This window comes from Aquarana catesbeiana, linkage group LG09, assembly GCF_042186555.1.
Source record: "Aquarana catesbeiana isolate 2022-GZ linkage group LG09, ASM4218655v1, whole genome shotgun sequence".
In the NCBI taxonomy this organism is placed as follows: domain Eukaryota; kingdom Metazoa; phylum Chordata; class Amphibia; order Anura; family Ranidae; genus Aquarana; species Aquarana catesbeiana.
In genome coordinates this window covers 122,220,440-122,242,110 of record NC_133332.1, presented here as the reverse complement: position 1 = coordinate 122,242,110, position 21,671 = coordinate 122,220,440, and the positions used below count along the sequence as shown (strand labels likewise).

The window sequence follows — 21,671 nt, the reverse complement described above, 5'->3', positions numbered from 1 at the left end:
TTCCCCCACAAATAGAGCTTTCTTTTGGTGGTATTTGATCACCCCTGCGTATTTTATTTTTTGCGCTATAAACAAAAAAAAAGACCCACAATTTTGAAAATTTCTGCTAGAATACATATCCAAAAAAAAAAAAAAAAAAGTAAAAAGACAACATTTCTTCATCAATTTAGATCAATATGTATTTTATGACATATTTTTTGAAAAAAAAAAAAATCTCAATAAGCATATATTGATTGGTTTGCGCAAAAGTTATAGCATCTACAAACTACAGGATAGATTTAGGGATTTTAATTTTTTTTACTGGTAATGGCGGGGATCAGCGATTTTTAGAGGGACGGCGACATTTCGGTGGACAAATCTGACACTAAGAGACACTTTTTGGGGACCAGTGACACCAATACAGTGATCAGTGCTAAAAAAAAAAATGCACTAATCGCTGTATAAATGACACTGGCAGGGAAGGCTTTAAGACTAGGGGGTGATCAAAGGGTTAACTGTGTTCCCTCAGTGCGTTTTCTTACTGTGTGGGGGATGGACTGACAGGGACAACACAGAGATCCCTGTCCCTGATTACTAGGAGCAGATGATCTCAGTGTCCTCACCTGTCAGAGCAGGGATATGCCTTGTTTACATAGTCAGATCCCCGTTCTGCCTCTCTGTAGAGTGCTTGCAGGTGGCCGGCCGACATAGAGTCCATCAGACCGATGCGCGTGCTCCCCCGGCGTGCAGCGGGCACGCGCACACGGTATCTCGTGCATGAAACAACGCACAATAGAGCTGCCCTGCCGCAGTATATATGCAGTGGGCAGTCTCTAAGTGGAAATGCATGGTACTGTTTTTCCACCATGCCCCTGTTATTCACAGGATCACTAGGTGAAAATAAAGGAAAATAAGCCTGAAAAAGGAAAACCAATGCATCCACTACACCAGTGGTCTCCAAACTGCACCCCGGTGGCCAGATGTGGCCCTTTGCTTGCCTTTATCTGGTCCTTGGGCCAATATTCCTCCCACTGACACCAATGAGGTGCACAATTTCTCTCATTGAAAAAAAAACTATGGGAAACTAATCCTCTCACCAACACCAATGAGACGCACTATTTCTTCCACGGATATTGAAAATAGAGCACTCTTTTTCCCACTGCCACCAACAATGGGGCACTGTTTCTTCCACCAACACCAGTGATGGGGCACTATTGTTCCTAATGACACCAATGAGGGGTACTATTCCTCCCACGGACACCAGTGATTGGGCACGACTGTTCCCACTGACACCAATGCGGGGCACCATACCTCCCACTGCCACCAGCAAAGGGGCACAATTTCTCCAACTGACACCAATGATGGCATTGCTTACTCTCACTGACACCAGGATTATCAAATATTAATAGACCACACCTACTTACCTCATATATTTTTAATGTTTCAATAGTTTTTATTGGAATTTTATAATACAATGAACAAAAATCTCGACTTTTCATTATGTAAGATGTAACAGGTTTATGGAGTCACACATTGAATAATATAACATATTAAATGATTTCTTCTCTTATAGCTAACTTAGACAGTTATTGTCTCCTTATGTTAACTATAACATTTTTATTTAGGTCGGTGTGGCTTGTAACCCTTTTTTACTTAGGTATTTTAAACCATGACCTAATATACAAGTCAACTCCCAAACCTTAACGTATCTTTCACCCACTAGGGGGGACCAGGTCCCCATCTGACTATCAGGAGAGCCTGGCTCTTCCGGCCATGTGGGTATCTTCTTACATGGCCAAATTGGCAATGATCCGTCGAGTATAAATACCTCTTATATTTTAAAGGTTTTTTTTTCTAAGGATGTAGGCCAATGGCTTCCAAACTGCGGCTTGGGGGCCAGGTGGGGCTCTTTGCTTGCCCTTATCCTGCCTTTGGGACACTATTTCTCCCACTGACACCAATGAAGTGCACTATTCATCCCACTGACAAAAAAACAGGGCAATCTTCTTTCCATTGACACCAATGAGGGGCACCAATCCTCCCAACGCCACCAACAATGGGGCACTATTCCTCCCAATGATACCAGTGATGGGGCACTATTCTTCCCACTGACACCAATGAGGGGAACCATTACTCCCACTTGACACCCACAATGGGGCACTATTTCTCCCACTGACACCAATGATGGCATTGCTTACTGACACCAGGACATTTTTCTACTCTCAAATGCTCAGTCCAGCCCTACTAAAATCTGAAGCACAGTACACTGGCCCTTTATTGAAAAAGTTTGGAGACCCCTGCACTACACTAAGGACTAATACCCGATAAAATATATTCTGTTACATTTTTATTTTCAGGTTTAGATACGCTTTAATGTCAGAAAAATAGGTTTATTCTCTTCAGGTACTTACTCTCTCTTTAAATCCAAAGTATGCTCCTAGGAATGTCAGGGGAACAGAAATTCCAAACCACATTGCCAGGATAGCCACAAGTGTCCCAAAGGGGATTGCAGCTGAAGATCCTTTAACCCATAAAATTACATTCATAATGAAGAAATCAGCAAAAATAATTCTGTGAAAAAAAAAAGGAAAAAAAATGTAAGCTAAAGTTCTCTATACAACAAAGGAACACATCTGGCAAATACTAAAAGCGCCCTTTATATAGTTAGCACCCACTGTATTACATAGACATACTAGTAGTTTTAGCTAGGTGGCCCTCTGGTGGTCAAAATATAGTAAACAGGTGTCTATGATTAGTCTTTATATTAAAGTGATTGTAAACGATCATTTTGTAAAACAACCCATTCAATTTAAAATAGAAAAGAAAGGCAAAACGTGTGTATAGATATAAAAAAACATTATAAATATCCCTTTCCCTCACATTCCCTGTTCTCAGCTGCATAAGAGCTGGGGGGAGGAGAAGCAGCAGCACACAAAGCTCCCCAGTGAATGGCTGTGCAGAGAGGGCGTGTCAGGACAAGTATGTTCATTGGAAGAGAGTATTCTGAGTTCCCAGCACAGCTAGAGAACTGATGGTGTGTCTCCTGTTTTAGTGTGGTTTTAATAGGAAAGCAGAGGGACTGACAGGAACACCAGGGATTTCACATAAAGAAAGCAATACAAAGAGAACAGGATACTTTCTCATACAAGTACATGGTACAGCAGGTACATATCAGGAATATGAAGTGTTGGGGTAACAAACGCTTAAAGCTTTAATCAAGTTTTGTTATATAAAATTCTCTTGAATATAAATCAAAAGTTATGACTGCTTAAATAAATGTAAGAAAAGAAATAACTCAATCAAAAATGCAATTCTTAAATGATCATACTAGCAAAGATAAACTTCCTAGGCATGGTAGAAGTGGACCTATGCATTACATAAATCTTAAAGAATGTAAAAAAAAAAAAAAAAATCAAGGTTTCAGGATTATAAAAATGCATTTACTTTACAAGCTGCCACCAAATCATGAATTTCTTAAAGGGAAGAAAAAATACAAAGTTTTAAGATGGACTTCCCCTGCCTGAGTCATTAGGTACTCAAGCAAAGTATGGCCAAAGCTCATTTGGCCCTACATCTCCAGTGGGTCATAGGAGTACTTCACTTAGTTCTGCACTACTGTGACCCAGATTCAGCAGACAGCGGGCTAAAACTTGCTGTTGGCTGATGTCACAGTGCCAGTCCAGGCTCTGCAGGGACCCAGATACCTGACCAGCAGCTGGTTTAGCCTTTCAGCACACCACTGAGAGCCCGAGCCAGCCGCTCTGGCCCCCTTCACAGCCTGGCACTCCAGGGAGCACTGGAGGAGCAGATCACGGACAGTTATCGCTCTGTGCTCAAAGAGGACCCAAGAACTGAGTGACCAGCGGTCAGTGATTGCTCAGTTCTCTGTATAGCGGTGGCGAATGACAGCCACAGTATCCAATTATCCGATTGATGCTGCAGCCATCTAGGCGAGTATTTTTTTTTTTTTTTTTTACACTGGCACAGAGACTGGATGCTGGAGCAAAAATCTACAATTTTTAAACCACAAATATCATTACTTCATATGTTGTTCTGCTTACTTGAGTTCTGCTTTAAGTAGACTAATAGTGGTAGTACTAAATGTAGCGGTGTGTTGCCACTAGTTACTAACATCCACACATATTCACCCTGCCACTAGACATCCATATGTCACACTTGTAGACAATGAAAAGTCTTTTGCTTTATTTTGTTGTTTTATTTAAGGGATTGATCTTCGTTGGGGAAAGGATATGAGATGCCCATAGAACAAATTGGTATATGCAATGTTATAGGGATCCGTCTTTACATTGACAAATATCACTAGTGGTTTAAAAGATATTTGATGGACTACTGGTCCCAGCAAGCCTGACTTGAAAATCCTGTGCCCTCAGGCTGCAACGATTTAGCACAAAACCCCACAGTCTCTCCTCAGGCTCTGCACCCAGCTCCTCTGGCATGCCTCTTCCAGATCACCACTATGCCTCACTCACCAACTCCTGTCCTGAGTGCTTCCTGAAGGATTTACCTGCACCGTGTGAACCGACTGCTTCTCCAGCTCCCGTTCCAGGACACCGCTACATGACCGTGTAAGGAGAGGCCCCCTGCCAGCTCCCAAGCTCCTCCGTCTGAGTCGCCCCCCCCCCCGATGGGGATTTTCCGCCTCCACACAGTCTAGCACTCCATCCTTCTGTTCGCCCAGCCGACAACGCCCCCTCCAGCAGGCTGACCATGAGTATATGTGAAAGGCCTGCCCCCCTGCCAATCCTAGTTGGGGATTGGTCAGGGCTCCTCACATGTACTCCATGCCATTCCAACTCTCAGTCCTGCCCCTCTTCCAGGACATTCTCACTGAAAGCAGGGGAGGCGCCCAAAAGCTGAAGTACATGTCAGTCACACCCACTGCTACACTAACCACTCCCTGCCCTCAGATCAAAAACAAACAGGCCTATCTTGCAGCATAGGCCTGCTTAAATTTACCTGCACTGACAGAACCTACAACACTATACCTCTAGCACCTACCTATGGTAGAGGGTGCTACATAAACTTCAGTTTAGGTCTTTGTGGTCCCAGTGGTGAAATCCTTGCTTTAATGTCTATGGCACCAACATAACCCAGGTCGAAAGTCTTGTTCAAGCTTCCTTCAACTTAACTCTACAGCCCATCCCATAGTTCTTATAAAAGAAATCATGTTTAGGTGTTCCCCGGTAGTTTAATTTTGAAATGAAAATTTTAAGTTCATGATCATAAAATAGGATACGCATTATATTAGTTGTTTAGAAATTAAAGTGGTTATTAAGCATCTCTAACCTGTATACACCATCAGCACTGCCTCCTATTGTAGTATCCCCCTCTGTGTGATTTATAAAAATAAATGCTGCAAATACCTCATTTCACTGCCGAGATTGCAATCACATGACTGGCCAGCTTCCTCCTTTCCTCCTCAGAGATGCAGCGAGTGGGGCCGAGATTCCCCTGTTGATGTCAGTCTGGAGGGAAGGAGGAAAGCTGGCTGGTCATGCGATCGCAATCTCGGCTCTTAAATTAGGTATTTACAGCATTTATAAATTATTCACAGAGAGGGACACTGCAATAGGAGGCAGTGCTGATGGTGTATACAGGTTAGTGTTATGAGAGCAGCAGGAGGGGGGAGGGGCAGCTCACACAGACAGAGAGGGGGGGGGTTAGGAAACAGGAGCAGAGAGGAGAGCAGATAGCAGGCTGCTGATGATAGAGGCACGTAAACTGACCACGGTGTCAGGGCTCAGTAGCCAACATACACCATGCTCAGTTTACAGAGGGGTGGGAAGAAACTGGCAGGATCAGCCAGGTTTTTTTAGGTGTTACAGGGGGCCAAATGACACAGGACAAGCACTGTGTCATATAACATTCTTTAAAGGAGCAGGATCCATTTTTTTATTTTTGGGTTAACAAACGCTTTAAGTTGGTTTAGTTAGATTCAAAAAATTGTAGTGCAGTTATTAAATAGGTCCTTCACCCCCATGCCCTTCTTCAAGATGGTGAATGGGTTTTAGTTTAATATGGTAGGTGGTTACGTCATCAATATGAGCCGATATGGGACGATGCTCCTATAATTCCTAGCAATTTGATGACCACATATGCGCAGTAATGTATGTCCATTGCCGACCCCCTCAATCCCACCCATGCACAGTAGCGGAGACTGTGATGAGTGTAATACGGGGGCAGTAACAGATTATCAGGAGGTCATTACCACGCTTGCACTGAATATGGTCACTATATTGTGATGTCAGAAATATAACATTGTGTCATTGTGCTTTTTGGCTTCCTGGCTATAGCAAACCTGACTTGGTTTGGGCTCTGTACTGATCTGTTCATATTATTGAATGATCGGCATGAGCTACTACGCAGAAGAGAGGGAAGGAAAACTTGGGATTATTGCATTTCTGAACTTCCTTCACAGGAAGAATATACCGCTTGAAGGGGGAGACCTCAAGACGACTTCAATGGAGTGCCAAGGGTGCAGTACCACACAACTGTACAATCTCCTGAGATACCAACAATTCAAGGGCCTGTCTGACTGGATAAACATTGGTTGGAAAGTTTAGGTAGGTCCTCATTTGAAATAGCTTTGTAGAACTGGTTGATAGTCAGATTATAATATGTAAGCTGATGCAACAGGGACAGGACCGTAAAAAATGGATTACACGGCTTAAAACACAATCTGACGATGGGGTAAATCTGATCACTTACACTTACATGCAGTGTAATTGTTGAAAGAACTTTATGGAGGAGAGGACAGGAAGGGGCGTGTCTGTCAGATCATCTTTAGCACAGCTGATCCCGGAGACCCCAAGCTGTTAACCCCAAGAGCACCAAAAAATCAGTAGAAGGAACAGGTCAGGACACCCCTGAAAAGAAGATTTCTACAGAATCCAGCAGTCTGCACATTGTGGGACATACTTCATTACAGGCAAATCATATAACTAAGCTATAGAACTTCAGGTTTGCAGTGAAGAAAAGTCATGTCTTCTACCCTACTACTACACAGGACCGTGTAATTATCAGGATTGGATAGACAGAGATACGATTCCTTTGGTAAAATAACACAGCTCCATTATATTAATTTCATTCGTGTGTTTAGGCGTTTGCCTGGCATTCTGTTTAAAATTACCCTACAATCATCACTATTATAAGCAAATTGTTTACATTTTTTAACATTTTACCACATCACATCTACTCCTAAAGAACAGTTGTATCACTACAGGTTAACAATAAACACACAGAACTAACCCTGGACACAATAGGGCTGTCAGAAGCACATTGGATTTCCATCGCTCGCCTCCAAACGCTGAAAAAAAAATTGGAGTATAGTGAAGCAATTTAGTGTAAACTTGCTTGCTACATACATATGAAGCACTGAAATGAGAAATAGCTTTTGCAATTTTTTTCACTTACACCTGAAACACTGCCATAAAATATAATTGACAGCTCATTTGGCTGTTAATTACAAAGCACAGCCTGTCCACAGCCAACCCACCTCCCTGACATCACAGTGTAGGTCTACCAGCAGCTGAGAGCATCAGTGTGTGAAAGAAGCCTGCCCACATGCCTACATTGTTTTAACCATTGCAGCATTTATGTAAAACTCCTGCATTTATGGCCGATTGGAGGTCTGAAGGAGCAAGCATGGGTCTAAAAGGTGAAGGAGTTATTATACAACTAATGCAATGTACTAAAGTTTACATGCCATTGTAGTCTAATGTTTGTAAAATTGACACAATGTCGAAAATTAGAATTTTTGATTCAGCTACTTCATATTCATGACAAATTGAGTTATGTTGCCACTTTTAAGTGAATGGACACTGGTCAAAAAAAAAAAAAAAGCAGGAAACCCCTGCCGTGGCATAACCCCTCCCAGCTCAGCTAAGGCAGGCCATACACGGTTTGGTTCTCGGCCGGTTCAGCATCTGAACCGTGTATGGGCAGGCTGAATGTACCAAGTTGATCGATCAACTTAGGTACAACCAGCATGCTGGGTTTTACCTGCGATTATCACTAGTGGCTGTTATAACTAGCAAGCCATCCTCGCCAGGAGAAGACAATGGCCAGGCAGGAGGGATTCCCGCATCAACACTGGCTGGTGATAGCCTCAGTTTTGTAGTAATGAGTAACACAGAGGAAGGGATCCCTGTATTCTGTGAGGTACTCAAAGAAAAGGATTTTACAAGTAAACCAAAACCCTAACTTTCTTAAAATTGTAGATTTTAGGGCAAAGAGTACTTCCTGACTACTTGAGATTTCCAAGAGTACTGAATATGAGGGGTGGGTAACACAGCAACAAGGCCAAAAACCAAAATACTCACTACAAATCAGTGTACAAGACTTTTCCTCCAAAACTGGCATCTGCAGAGGCGTGAACATCTACCTAGTAGAACCTTGTAAACGTGTGAAAAGAAGACCAAGTTGGCAGCCTTACAAACCTGAGCAACAGAAGCTTGATGCTAAATAGCTCAGGAAGTACAGATGAATCCACCTAAAATAGTGGATCAAGAACAAGCTTGACCCTTGTGAGAACCTCATCAGACTGGAAAATATTTGGGATGTTTAGGAGGCCACCAGGACCCAAAACCAGTGTCTTTGGAAGGAAAAGACCCTGAAAGTTAGTATGCACCATGTCCGCCAGGAAAACCCACTCTGGTCTTCTATGTCTGAGACAGCCCCAGACCTTGATATTCCTCCTGTGAGGACTCATTTGTCGATACTCAGGGGTAATTAACAAAAATTCAAGGAGGTCCAGATGCTAAAATATTCTTCCAGCCCAAGTACAAATGTTTGCGCTATGACTCTGATAGGATGTAGTCATTGTAAGTCTATCAAAATATGGCAAATGTACAATTCCCATAGCATGTCAATATTTGTCAATTTTTAGTTATGACATTAAGCATTTGACAGTTTGAACTTGGATGGCTTTACATTTGTTCTTGTATTTGTATGGAATACAAACAACTAGTCTTTAACAGGAAAAACATGTAAGACAAATAAACAACCCTTTAATAAAACAAAGTAGGCCAATTATATGCACATTTTAAATAAAAGAAAACAGACCTGCCTTACCCTACATCAGGTGTCCCCAGAGTGCTCCCTGTGTCATATGTCACTGTAGCCAGGCAGGCGGGGGGGCAGAAGTGTGCTGCAGGAAGCAGGGCACACATGTGACATCATTGGTTGCTAAGGCCGCTGGCAGTTCTAGCAACCAATGACTGACGCTCAGCTGGGGATCCGGCTGGCTGACGGTCCGGTACTGGGCTGTCAGTGAGTCCAGACCTGGACTGCAGTTAGCAGCTTAGTGAAGGCTGCTCTACAGCTTCCTCCTCCTAGTTGTGTCCTTACCCTGGGGATGTTCCAATGACACATAAGCCCACCCCCACCCCTGCAAAAAAGGGGGAAAAGAGCACCCAACCTTGCAAACCAGGCGTTTCAACCCAGTGAGAACCCTGTAAAAGTTGGTCTTTCAAACCAGACTGGCTGAAGAAAATTCCTCCTTAGACACAAAAGAACTGAAGGATTGTGGCACTGCAAAAGTGGAAATACCAGATGACAGGGATTCAGAGCTAACTTGACCATTAGGGAAGCCCTTGCAAAGAGAGTTGTATAGGGGGGTCCCCTATCTGATAGAGGGATTTGGGAGCTCATCCAATCATCCTTCCCCACTTCTCTGCCAGCACGATGCCATAGCTTGCTGAGGATCAGTAGGCTTATTATAACCCCTTTTGGGAGCAGATGAGGAGTGCCGAGCAGAGAAACCTAAGTGGCAAATCATCCTCAAGCAACAAGTGTCCAAAGACTTGCGGAGCACTGGCATTGCTGCACCGCAGAAGTACTATGGCTGTGCAGGGGCCATGCAGGATTACCTTAAAATTATGCCGGTACTGCGCCCAGGAGTTATTGATCAAAAAATTTTCCATCCCCGGAGGAAACTTGAAAACGGTGCCCGCACACAAAGTGTGATGCATCAATGCAGTTCAATACACCAGGAAATCTTTTCTGGCAATTTCATCTTGGATAAAATTAGGGCGATAAATATTCTAGCTGCAGTTAATTGCCAAAGTTTTTAGTATTATCAGAAAATGGGTGAATGCAGTCCTTACTACTTACATCATCAATTCAGTAGGCTGCTGCTACTTCATTCAGCGGTTTTATTTAGGGGTTATGTGAGAACACAAACTCATGAAAACTAATGTCACAAAAGCTACTTAGCTCTACTATCGCATCTAAAATATTAGTTACTTACTCTTGTACATCCGAGCAGATACATAGCCAGCTGGAGTTCCCAGCAAGACCCACAATACAACTGCGCATGTCATCAGTGCTCCTCGGTTAGCAGGTGATAGGAATCCAAGGCATGCCAAGACTTAAGAGAACAAAATTCCCAAAGTTAGATTATACAGATTGTGTAAAGAGAATAAAAAATTCAGTTTCATAAAAATGCCCAGTTCCTGAACCAAGTTAAAATAGTGATTTATTCCCCTTATGCGAGGGCCACTATGTACTTAAATGCTAAGGTTCACCTTTAGGAACATGTTACACCCACATTTAAGGTGTAACAAGTAACATATTTCTAAGCACCCCACCCCCTGAGCCCTCCCCTACCCCCGTGACAGAGGGTTTCTCCGCTCTGCAGCAGCTGTCACATTTAAATAAGAAAGCGATCTGTAAATGAATAAACTAACTACAACTCCCATCTGTCACTGTAGCAGGTGGACTTGTAGTTCCCATTGGACTAAAAGTAGTGTAATTGGTGCTCTCTTAGTCTTTAGACACTTCCTTCTGCTCTCAAAACTGAAAGCCTATACAGAGTTACAAGCAGAAAGTTGGAGGAAATGTCTGCAGGAGCCTGACATCGCACCAGCAGGCTCCTGTGTATATATATATATATATATATATATATATATATATATATATATATATATATATATATATATATATATATATACATATATACACACACATACATACACACACATATACATATATACACACACATAAAAAAAATGCACCTTTATTTTTCCTGCAAAACTCTGCATTTATTATTTATGTTTAAAAGGTGCACCTAGCCTTTAAAATGTGCAGTTAAGCGGGCAGAAATGGGGAGATTACATTGCATTAAGAATCATTTTATTGTAAATATAGACTTTGTATGTACGATTTCATATGTTTAAAACATTTACACAAATATCATGTAACATTCAGAAATGGGGCATCCATCTTTTGCTCTCAGAAAACATATAGTGCTGGTGTTTCATGCTACTAAAGTGAATAAAACACAATTCAAACACTACATATGTACTTACACAGTGTAATGAATGTCATAATAAAAATTTGTGTTCCTTGTCCCAGGAATATAGAAAGTAGCATTCCTTTCTTAGGAGGTCTGAATATATCACCGTGTACTAGTTTCCAACCAAATTCCTCTTGTGCATCTTCCTGGGGGAAAAAAAAAAAATAAAAAAATAAAACTGTAAATCTGCCTGTAAGGTCTACTCGGCCAAGAAACATTCCATCTTGTCTACACCTACCTACACCTTCAATTCCATTGAATTTGAATTGGGATGAGCTAGTCAACTTTGCCCAGTGCAGTCCCAACCCAAAAGACAAGGCAACACATTGTGGTGGTGTGCTCTAAAAAAAAAAAAAAAAAAAAAGTGCTGTATGCAGTATTTTTTTTTTCATTGCAGCGGGTTGTGTCAAAAACCACTGTATTGCAACACCGTTGTGACTAGAACTTAATGAAAGGTTACTTGTGGAATTCTAACAAAAAAATAAAAAAATAAAAAAGGAGGAGTAAACAGTGTGATTCCCTGGGAATGTAGCTTCTGCACTTTGTCCTCCCAGCACACACAAGCAGTTTAAGTGTGGCGGCTGCTGGTGTGAGAGGTCCCTTGTTTGGAAGCAGAAACATAGTTTGTCTTTAGAAATAAACTCTTCCTGCTGAATTCTAATGCATTTTTCTGCATGTAACTTTCGCAGTGGAATGAAAGTAAAAAAACGTGCACATTTTACAGGGTGAATCACATATGCAAACTACACAAATTACTAGAAAAAAAAAAAAAAAAAAAAGTGAATAAAAAGTAAAAAAATCAAAACGGTAGCTAAAAAATAAATTATAATGCATACAAAGCTCTTGAATCTGCACATACTATTATGAGTTTAAAACAAGTAAAAACACACTGTCAAGATGTAAAAGTATGATTAACCCTTATATTGAAGGCATTAACCCACAGTGAAAACGCATTTGGTTTCCATGCTTATGATCAAAGTGTGGAATACTCACAGAAGAATCTATCTGGTTGTATCTGGCTATGTCCTTGTGAAGTGTACGAAGCATGATCATAGCTACCATCCCAGAAAGGAAGAGGACAATTACCAGGGAGTTCATTATACTGAAAAACATATAGCATACAGTAAGAGGCCAACAATACCAGTAACCAACAGACCTTAATTATACAGAACAAAATGTGATAAAAATGTATAATCTTTTAAAATTATTAAAATTAGTAGATCATAACAGGAGCAACAACTGCCTGTACATCTACTTGCGAAATTTTCTATCATTACCCAATTTGCTTACCTCACATAGCCACAATGCTTATGGACTTTAATAACTGCACCTACGTAACTAAACACTGCTGTGAAAGAATACCTTTGATGATGCAATTTTAGAGTCCTGTGGCAAGCCTAATTTTATTTAGTTGTGGGGAAAATATACAGTTGTGCTCAAAAGTTTGCATCCCCTAAAGAAAACATGAGTGAGCAGGCAAAAAACAAACAATCATTTATTTCTCATGAGATTCATATTCTGTAACTGTTGGCGATAACAGAATGGCTCAATCATACAGCAAAACATGGGAACAAGTAAACAAATGAAATGACCCCTGTTCAAAAAATTCCATACTCTTAGTTCTAAATACTGTGTATTGCCCCCTTTAGCATCAATGACTGCATGCAGTCTTTTGTAATACATGTCTATGAGGCCCCAAATTCTTGCAGGTGGTATTGTAGGCAAAAGTCCTCCAAGTCATGCAAGGTCTTTGGTCGTCTTGCATGAACGTTACGCAATGAACGGGGCCACCACCTGATGTGTGTGTTAGTGGAGGTGGAGACGGGAGACTGACCTAGAGCGGTATTCACACACACCTCGATTTTGGTCTTGTCACTCCCGATTACAGTGTGCCAGAAGCTGTAAAAGCGTGTCAAAGTGTTGTAAGGTATGCGTTTTTGTGGCATTGGAGCAGTAAAGGCTTCTTTCTGGCAACTGGACCATGCAGCTAATTTTTTTTTAAAGTATCGTCGTATTGTGCTCCTTGAAACAACCACACTGTCTTTCCAGAGCAGCCTGTATTTCTCCAGAGGATACCTGTGGGTTTTTCTTTGAATCCTGAACAATTCTTTAGGCAGTTGTGGCTGCAATCTTTCTTGGTCTACTTGATCTTGGCATCAAGAGATCCCTGAATTTTCCACTTCTTAATAAGTGATGAAACAGTACTGACTAGCATATTCAAGGCTTTGGATATCTATTTATATCCTTTTCTATCTTTATAAAGTTCCATAACCTTTTACGTAGGTCTTTTGACAGTTCTTTTCTGCTCCCCATGGCTCAGTATTCACGTGAGAGCCAACAAACTCATTGGCTACTAATACACAGGCATTAATTGGAATTTAAAAAGCCACAGATGTGGGAAATTAGCCTTTAACCCCTTTGCTGCCAGGTCTGTGTGTCGTATTGACCTGACAGTGGGGGGACGGGGGGAGTTTGCACACATTCCCAGTGACTGCAGCCACTAGGATTGTGTGGACAAGCAGACTCCTGCCTGTCAGGTGGAAGCATTCTGGTGGCTAAACTGCCGCCCCATTGCTTTCATACACCCACAAGTAATGTGCCCGCTCCCCTCCTCCCTTCCTTGTTGCTGACCCGGAAAGTGACGTGTTTGAGATCACATCCAGGTGCGCCTGTCAGTGCCCCCGGCCAGCATGACCAAGAAAGAATATAATGCAACGCGATCTGCGGTGCATTCAGTGGAACACAAAAGGAGACATCCAGGGTCTATTAGATAACAAATGTCTCCATAAAGAGAACCTGTCACCAACAATTATTATGGGAATTTTTTTTTTTTTTTTAAATGTAAAAAAAATAAAAGTTACACCCAAGCACATAAAATCCCCCCCAAACATTTTTTGAGGCCCTCACCCCCATATATACACACAAACGTAAAACAAACGTATTGGGGGCCCCTACATAAAATCGTTGATTGTGATACACGTTATATATCGCCACATGCCAGGGTGAGAGCTATATTTCTAGCACCAGACCTCTTCTGCAACACCAAACTGATGACCTATAGGAGACTTATAAAAGCATCGCCTATGGAAAAGATAGGGAACTGAAGCTTGTCGCCATTTCACGGGTGCACACAAATTTATGGTTTGACATATTGGGTGTCTATTTACTCGGTGCAACCTTGTCTTTTATAATTTTACCAAAAAAATTGGGTAAATTATTGCACTTGTATGCCCTAAAATTAACTTTAGTGACCTTTGCGCTAATATAATGTAAAATAGAAAATTGGAACTACCGCTATTTTATTCTCTAGTGTATCTGCTTTCAGAAACAAAATCATGTTTTTTTAATTAAACATGTGTGCAAAAAATGCAATAACGGCTCTGGCAGTAAAAGGGTTAATTGCCATTTTAACCTGTGTGTGTGACCTTATGTGTCTGTACCAAGGCCAAACATTTCAGAGTACGTAAACGTTTTGATCCGGGCCATTGGGGTTATTTCTGTTATTATAATTTAAAAAGGAACCAAACAACTACAGTATGTGATAATAAATGGCTTCCTATGATCACTAGCAAGCAACGGCATCTTAACTGTGGGCAGCCAACTGACTCCTTGCAGCTTCACAGCCGGCTGTCCACTGTGAATGAGCGAGCTGAGCCGCGCCCTGTGATTGGTCCCACAGTCTCCTGGGACCTGTGATGTGTCCCAAGAGGCTTGTGGGGGAAAGAGGGGAGGGCCGAACTTCCGCTCAGATCGCAGCAACAATCCGACTGGAAGTGGGAACTGGCACCTGTCAAAATCAGGCACCCGCTCCCCTCCCCAAAAAAAGAAAAACAAAAAACATTCCAAATGTGATAGAAGAGAGGGGGGGGGGGGGGGGGGGGGGGGACGACGACGACGACATAACTTCCCCTTTTGGGTGAAGTTCCGCTTTAAATACAATCCATGGGAGTTTTCCCCAGGTCTTACCTGAACCACTGAATATTTGTGTGTGGCATGGACTCCAGAATGTAATCCCAACGAGATGCCCATTTATTGGAATTATTTTCCTAAAAGATGAAGAAGATCTTGTATATTAAAATGCTAAGGCAAGATGACTGACTGGCACAGCAGACAAATAGGAACTTGAGCACTTGAAGCAGCAGCTTTCAGGACATAAAAAAATGTATCATACATACATGGAGCTATGGTGAGCAGCAAGTTACACGCAAGCAAAAAACAAAATATTTTCTGTATAGTCTGTGTTCCTGAGTGCCCTACTAGGATGATTTAGAATTCTCAAGCCTGTCAGCATAATCTAGAAGCAAGTAATGGGTTTTTGAACAGATACAAACTACCACTCAAATGGGTCACCCGCTGTGCGCCCATCAAGTCCCCCACAATTGCCCCCCTTCCCCCCACCACTACTTTCCCAACTGAAAATGTACTGAGCTGAATGGCCCAAAATACACATGCTCTCAATAAAGCACACACCTTCTGCACCAGGAGTTTGGCATGCACGGTCCTTTAGCCTAGACACTGAAGCTGCCTTTACCTTATTCCTCTGATAAACCATTGCACTCACATAGGGATACACAGGGCTCTTCTATTTAGACTACATTAGTGCAGATTTCAACTTTAAATGTACATTTATGGATAACCAATCTTAAAGTAAAACAAAAAATGTAATATATTGCATCTTACCAATCATTAGGATGTGATGGATGCATTAGTTTACTTTTACTTTTTTGAGGCTTTATTCCCTCTGTACTTACCTGGTGATCTGGCCAGTAAAACATCTCCTGTATTAGAGTGCCCCCACTCTGGATGAAGGAGCACAGGGGCACCTTTAGACAACAGCACTGTCAGTCTGGGGGGGAGGGGAGTGTTCGATGTACAGGATGTACAGCCCTCAAAATTTTCACTCGCCTGCTCGCATTTGATGAGTGGAAAAATGTGGAGGGCGAGTATGGACAGGGCTGTGCTGTCCCAGGAATGTATAACTAGTGCCCCCCTCCCTGCAGTGCAGCCATTTCAATAGGAAATGTACATCCATCTGAGGCCGCCCGTCTCCACATCCCTCCTGCCACACATGCCCGACCTGCACAAGCTCCCAGTGTAGGCATTTTAATATGTATTGAACAGCTGCCTGGGAGCACCCCTCTCCACCTATCTCCTGCCACACATCTAAGGAGTAGGACAGTGCATGTCTCAAGGAAGTCCTAAGTGGGCGGGCTCAAACCCTCTCAGTCCGTCCTCAGTGTGCATCGCTGTCTGACCCCCGTGGCTGCAGGAGAATGGTAGCTATGACAGTGTGCTGTGATTGGAAGCAGTACATGTGCTGGAGGCATTGGTATAATGGGGATTGAACAAGAAGTGTGCCGGGAGGAAGGGGGGATTGAGAGCATATATCTGAATCATACCTATGGCCCCAATCCCACCCCCCACCCCCAATCTATCATACCCATAGGTGTTCTGAAGAGGGTGTTTTTAGGGGTGGAATTAGGGATGGGGCAGAGTAGGGTTTGGATGGGGCAACTGGTGGTGAGTAACTCTTAAGGCCTGGCTAGTAGCTCAGGATTTGAAATTTTGAGCCCTGTACTAGCAGATTTAGATACCCTAACAAACTGAAGCCAAACTCCAGTTGCACAAGCAGTTACAGCAACAGTTTTTATTTTGGATAAAGGTCTCACATGAATAAATAAAAAGTGGAACATTCATAGGCTGCTCCTGATGACGAAACGTTTTGGGCATGGCCGATTGCATGACTTCCTGGTTCACCATTCCAGTCCGATGAACACAGGAGTGGCCCAGGCATTGGGATTTTAAAGCGCCAGTGTATACTTTTAACCCGTAAATGCAATTTTTACACATTTATTTACTGAAATAAAACGGTATAACACTATGGAGGATTCCCTCTTGATTTACATCCCATGGTCCATTTGGAGTAGAGAGAGAACTGGAACTACATCTCTTGTGGGGGGGAGCCTGGAGCCAGTGGACACTTTATTTACAAGCGCAGATTGACCTTCTTATTTATAAGGGGTCAAGGAATTGCAGTGAGTGTGGTTCTGAATGGGGGCGCACGAGTGTCACCATTTAAAAGCAAACACTGACTTTGAATGCTGACCATTGCACCAAGGATTATATACGAACAGTATGCATACTTGTGGAATGTGTTTTGTAGTTTCAACACAAGAATTGCACATTTGCACGCGGAACACAAACTTTAAATATGAGAACAATTGCATTTTTGATATATCAATAGTATACTTAAAAATCAGTCCACATTTCTTTGCATTTTGAGGGGAGGCGTTTTGTAGTGCACCAAGGTTATTTGCACCTATTAAGTTATTTATTAGGGCATCCAATAGGTAGAATTAAGCACTCATGTAAGTAGACATTCGATTCCTCCATCACAGGGGATGTGTATTGTAGACCACATATTTATTTGATTTTGGATCCAATTTGCATTTATTATTTATTGTTTTGATACGAGAAGCAAAGCAGCATCAGGGGATCAGGTAGCGCTACACCACATATATTCCCACAATTCTAGATATATCCTTGTCGCTGGAGGACATATCACTTGGTGGCAGCTGCTGCCCCTATACATTCTCTATACCATTGCACGGAAGTACCGTAGTTCTAATTTATTAAAAGCTGACAGCAACAGACTTATTTGCTGGATCACCAGATGAAAAAAAAGGAAAGAAAGCTTAAAAGAGAAAACAAATACATCCTTCAGATCTAAGAATAGGTAAGCTGCAATATAATAAATATCTGCTTTTGGGTTTAACACTGCTTTAACTATTTGAATTACAAAAAAGGGACATACTTTTCTTCCCGAAAATTGTCATGTCAGGCTCCATCTACAGAAAGTTATACATGAAGGTCCTGGCACACAGTCACCTGCTTCCTGCTGAAGTGGAACTCTGGACCCTTTTTTCAATACATTTCATAAAAGAAAGAGCCTAGGCCTACAGATAAGGGAGCCTGGAGCAACATGTTCTTAAGGAAAAAGGTATCTCAACGCTTAAAGGCCACCTATACAATATGTGTAGCTCACATATTTATTTATATTTATTTTTATTTTTTAATGTGTAAAGGTAATAAATATTTTATAACTTTTCAAATGAACTATATAGAATTCTTCTAATAAAACCAGAGTCTAGTTTTAGTACAGAAGCTGTTCAGAAGAGACTTCACAGTGCATGGAACTTACACAGTTGTGGTATAAGAAAAATACATAAGCAATATTTGATCTTTACAGGACTAGAAGAAATAAAATCTGTTTAGTGTTAAAGATAATAAGCAAATTAAATATTTTAAAACACAAAAGATTACTTTTAACTCAATACATTAAGATATGGCAACGTTCCACAGAGGATAACTTATAGCTTACTAACACTTACTTGAAAAGTCACTGAATATGTGTAGATAACATCCAGATGGCTAGTTAAGTCTTTGGGTATCTCCATTGGGGGACCCTCACATTTTAAGTCGTTTACACTTGTGTGTTTATAGCTAACAAAAAAAAAAAAAAGGAACAAAAATTAACCAATTGGCAATGCTGCCTACCAAACTGAGTGACAAAATGTGAATATCTTATTCCCAGTGACTGTATAAAGAGCCCTGTGTGAAGTACTACAGGTTCATTTGATCCAAGGCTTGCAGTGCATTTATAACATGGTGAAAGCCATCAGAATTCCAAACGCAAGATTGCATATTTAGGTCTGCTTCATATGAACATAAAATGTTAAATAAATTGATAAGTAAAATGAAATGTATTTCATAGCAAGGAGATCCTAAAAAGCCCTCCTCTAACAGGTATAAATATCTTTACATTAAAGAAGCCCTAATGGAACATGTCCCTTAGATAAATACAAATTAAATATGTAATAAATGAAGTCACCATCTATCACCCATAGCACATAGCTGCATATGTGAAAGGTGCCAAAGTACAACATGAACATACAGTATATGCCCCAGGGTAAACCAATGGGTCAAAGAGAGATGGAACAAATGCTGCAGTTACAGCGAACTCAGGTCATTATAAGTAGAACCATGTAGGCTATTGAAATGGTCTTTTTATATTCTCTTAAGTGGAAGACAAATCTTGTACTTTCAATGTGATATGATGCATGCTTAGGATATCCTTAACCACTTCAATACCGGGCACTTATACACCTTCCTGCCCAAGCCAATTTTCAGCATCAGAGCTGTCATGCTACACTGTACCCAAACAAATTTTTTTATCATTTTGTTCCCACAAATAGAGCTTTCTTTTGGTGGTATTTGATCACCTCTGCGATTTTTATTTTTTTGCGCAACAAATAAAAAAAGACCGAAAATTTTGAAAAAAAAAAAAAAAAAAAAAATAAAGTTTCTTTGTTTCTGTTAAAATTTTTTGTAAATAGTTATGTTTTCTTCTTCAATGATGGGCACTGATATGGCTGCACTGAAAAGGCGGCACTGAAGGGGCACCGATGAGGGGTGGCATTGCTGGTAATCACTAATTTTTATTGTGCCATAGTGGTGCCAGTCAGTGCCCATTTGTGGGAACTGATTGGCATATGTTGGGCATTGATTTTCACATGTAGATGGCCATGGGGGATGTACCTGGCCATGCACATTCTGGGGGCTTCCCTGGTGGTCCTAGCGGCTTCCCTGGTGGTCTAGTGTGGGCATCCGAGGGGGGGCTGTGCTGATAAACAATCAGCACAAACCCCCCGTCAGGAGAGCTGCCTATCGGCTCTCCTCTACTCGCGTCTATCAGACGCGATTGAGGAAAAGCTGTTCACCGGCTCTTCCTGTTCACATCGTGATCAGCCATGATTGGACACGGCTGATCCGCTGGAGGCGCTTTACCGAGATCGGTGTAGTGGTGCGTCAGACTGAGACACCGCACCAAAATGCGCGCCCCCACGGCGGCTGTTATCCTGCAGGGCGTCATATGATAAGTCAGGATAACTGAACCAATGCCCAGCCGTCATTCTGCTATAGGCCAGGCGGGAAGTGGTTAATGCATGTGTGTATTATATATATATATATATATATATATATATATATATATATATATATATATATATATATATATATATATATATATATATATATTTATATATATTTTTTTTTTTTTAAATTATTTGATCCCCTGCAGATTTTGTATGTTTGCCCACTTACAAAGAAATGAAGGGTCTATCATTTTTATCAAAGGTGTATTTTAAATGATAGAGACAGACTGACTAGCAACCAAAAATCCAGGAAAAAAACACAATACAAAGGTTATAAATTGAGTTGCAGTTCAGTGAGTAAAATAAGTATTTGATTCCCAAGCAAAACACGACTTCGTATGTGGTAAAGAAACTCTTGTTGGCAAGCACAGAACCAAGACATTTCTTGTAGTAGGTGACCAGGTTTGTACACATCTCAGGAGGGCTTTTGGTCCATTTTTTTACAGATCTTGGCTGTCGCTTGGCAACTCGAAGTTTCAGCTCCCTCCATACATTTTCTATAGGATTAAAGTCTGGAGATTGGCTAGGCCACTCCATGACCTTAATGTGCTTCTTCTTGAGCCACTCCTTTGTTACCTTGGCGGTAGGTTTTGGGTTGTCATGCTGAAAGACCCATCCATGACCTATCTTCATTGTTCTGGTTGAGGGAAGAAGGTTCTCATCCAAGATTTTACAATACATGGCCCCATCCATTGGCCCCTTATTGCAGCCAGTCAGTCTATACCTTTAGCAGAGAAACAGCCCGAAGTACAATGTTTCCACCCCCGTGCTTAACTGTAGGGATGATGTTCTTAGGGTCATAGTCAGCATTTTTCTTCCTCCAAACACGGCGAGTCCCCTCCTCAAGAAGGCACATGTACAGTCATGCCAATGAACATCTAAATGATTCAGAGGAGGATTGGGAGAAAGTGCTGTGGTCAAATGAGACCAAAATTGAGCTCTTTGGCATTAACTTGACTGGCCGTATTTGGAGGAAGTAAAATGCTGACTATGACCCCCAAGAACACATCCCTACAGTCAAGCACGGAGGTGGAAACATGATGCTGATCTCCGATCTCGATCTCCCTCGATCTCCCTCCACTCTCATTGGAGCGCTAAGCTGTGAAGAGGGCAGAGCGGGCCATCTCAGCCTCACAGGTGTCGGTCCAGGCGGATCCAGACTGTCACGATGACGCAGTACCTGGACTGATATCCGTGACGTCAGCAGTCCGCTCTCTGCTGAAAACGGGTCACTTTGGTGTATTCTGTGGCCTGACTGATTACACAGCATCAAACACCTGCTATTAGGCCACTGGATCAGATGTGAGCTTCTGTGGAGTATAGGAGTAGGAGCTACCGGGTTCTATATTGCCACAAGTGCTTTTGACCACTCATATTCAGGG

General features: G+C 41.8%; 1 protein-coding gene across 1 annotated transcript in view; it reads right to left on the bottom strand.

Annotated features, from left to right (window-relative positions):
- The window catches only part of LOC141108044 (transmembrane 9 superfamily member 2-like), an 81,239-nt gene that overhangs the window by 21,478 nt on the left and 38,090 nt on the right, over nucleotides 1–21,671 (bottom strand). Inside the window, exons 7-13 of the mRNA XM_073599235.1 lie at nucleotides 18,688–18,799; nucleotides 15,263–15,342; nucleotides 12,290–12,398; nucleotides 11,310–11,442; nucleotides 10,250–10,369; nucleotides 7,249–7,306; nucleotides 2,391–2,550 (exon numbers count right to left, since the gene is read on the bottom strand). Coding sequence (XP_073455336.1) covers nucleotides 2,391–2,550; nucleotides 7,249–7,306; nucleotides 10,250–10,369; nucleotides 11,310–11,442; nucleotides 12,290–12,398; nucleotides 15,263–15,342; nucleotides 18,688–18,799 — 772 coding nt within the window. The remainder of the gene's footprint in view (nucleotides 1–2,390; nucleotides 2,551–7,248; nucleotides 7,307–10,249; nucleotides 10,370–11,309; nucleotides 11,443–12,289; nucleotides 12,399–15,262; nucleotides 15,343–18,687; nucleotides 18,800–21,671) is intronic.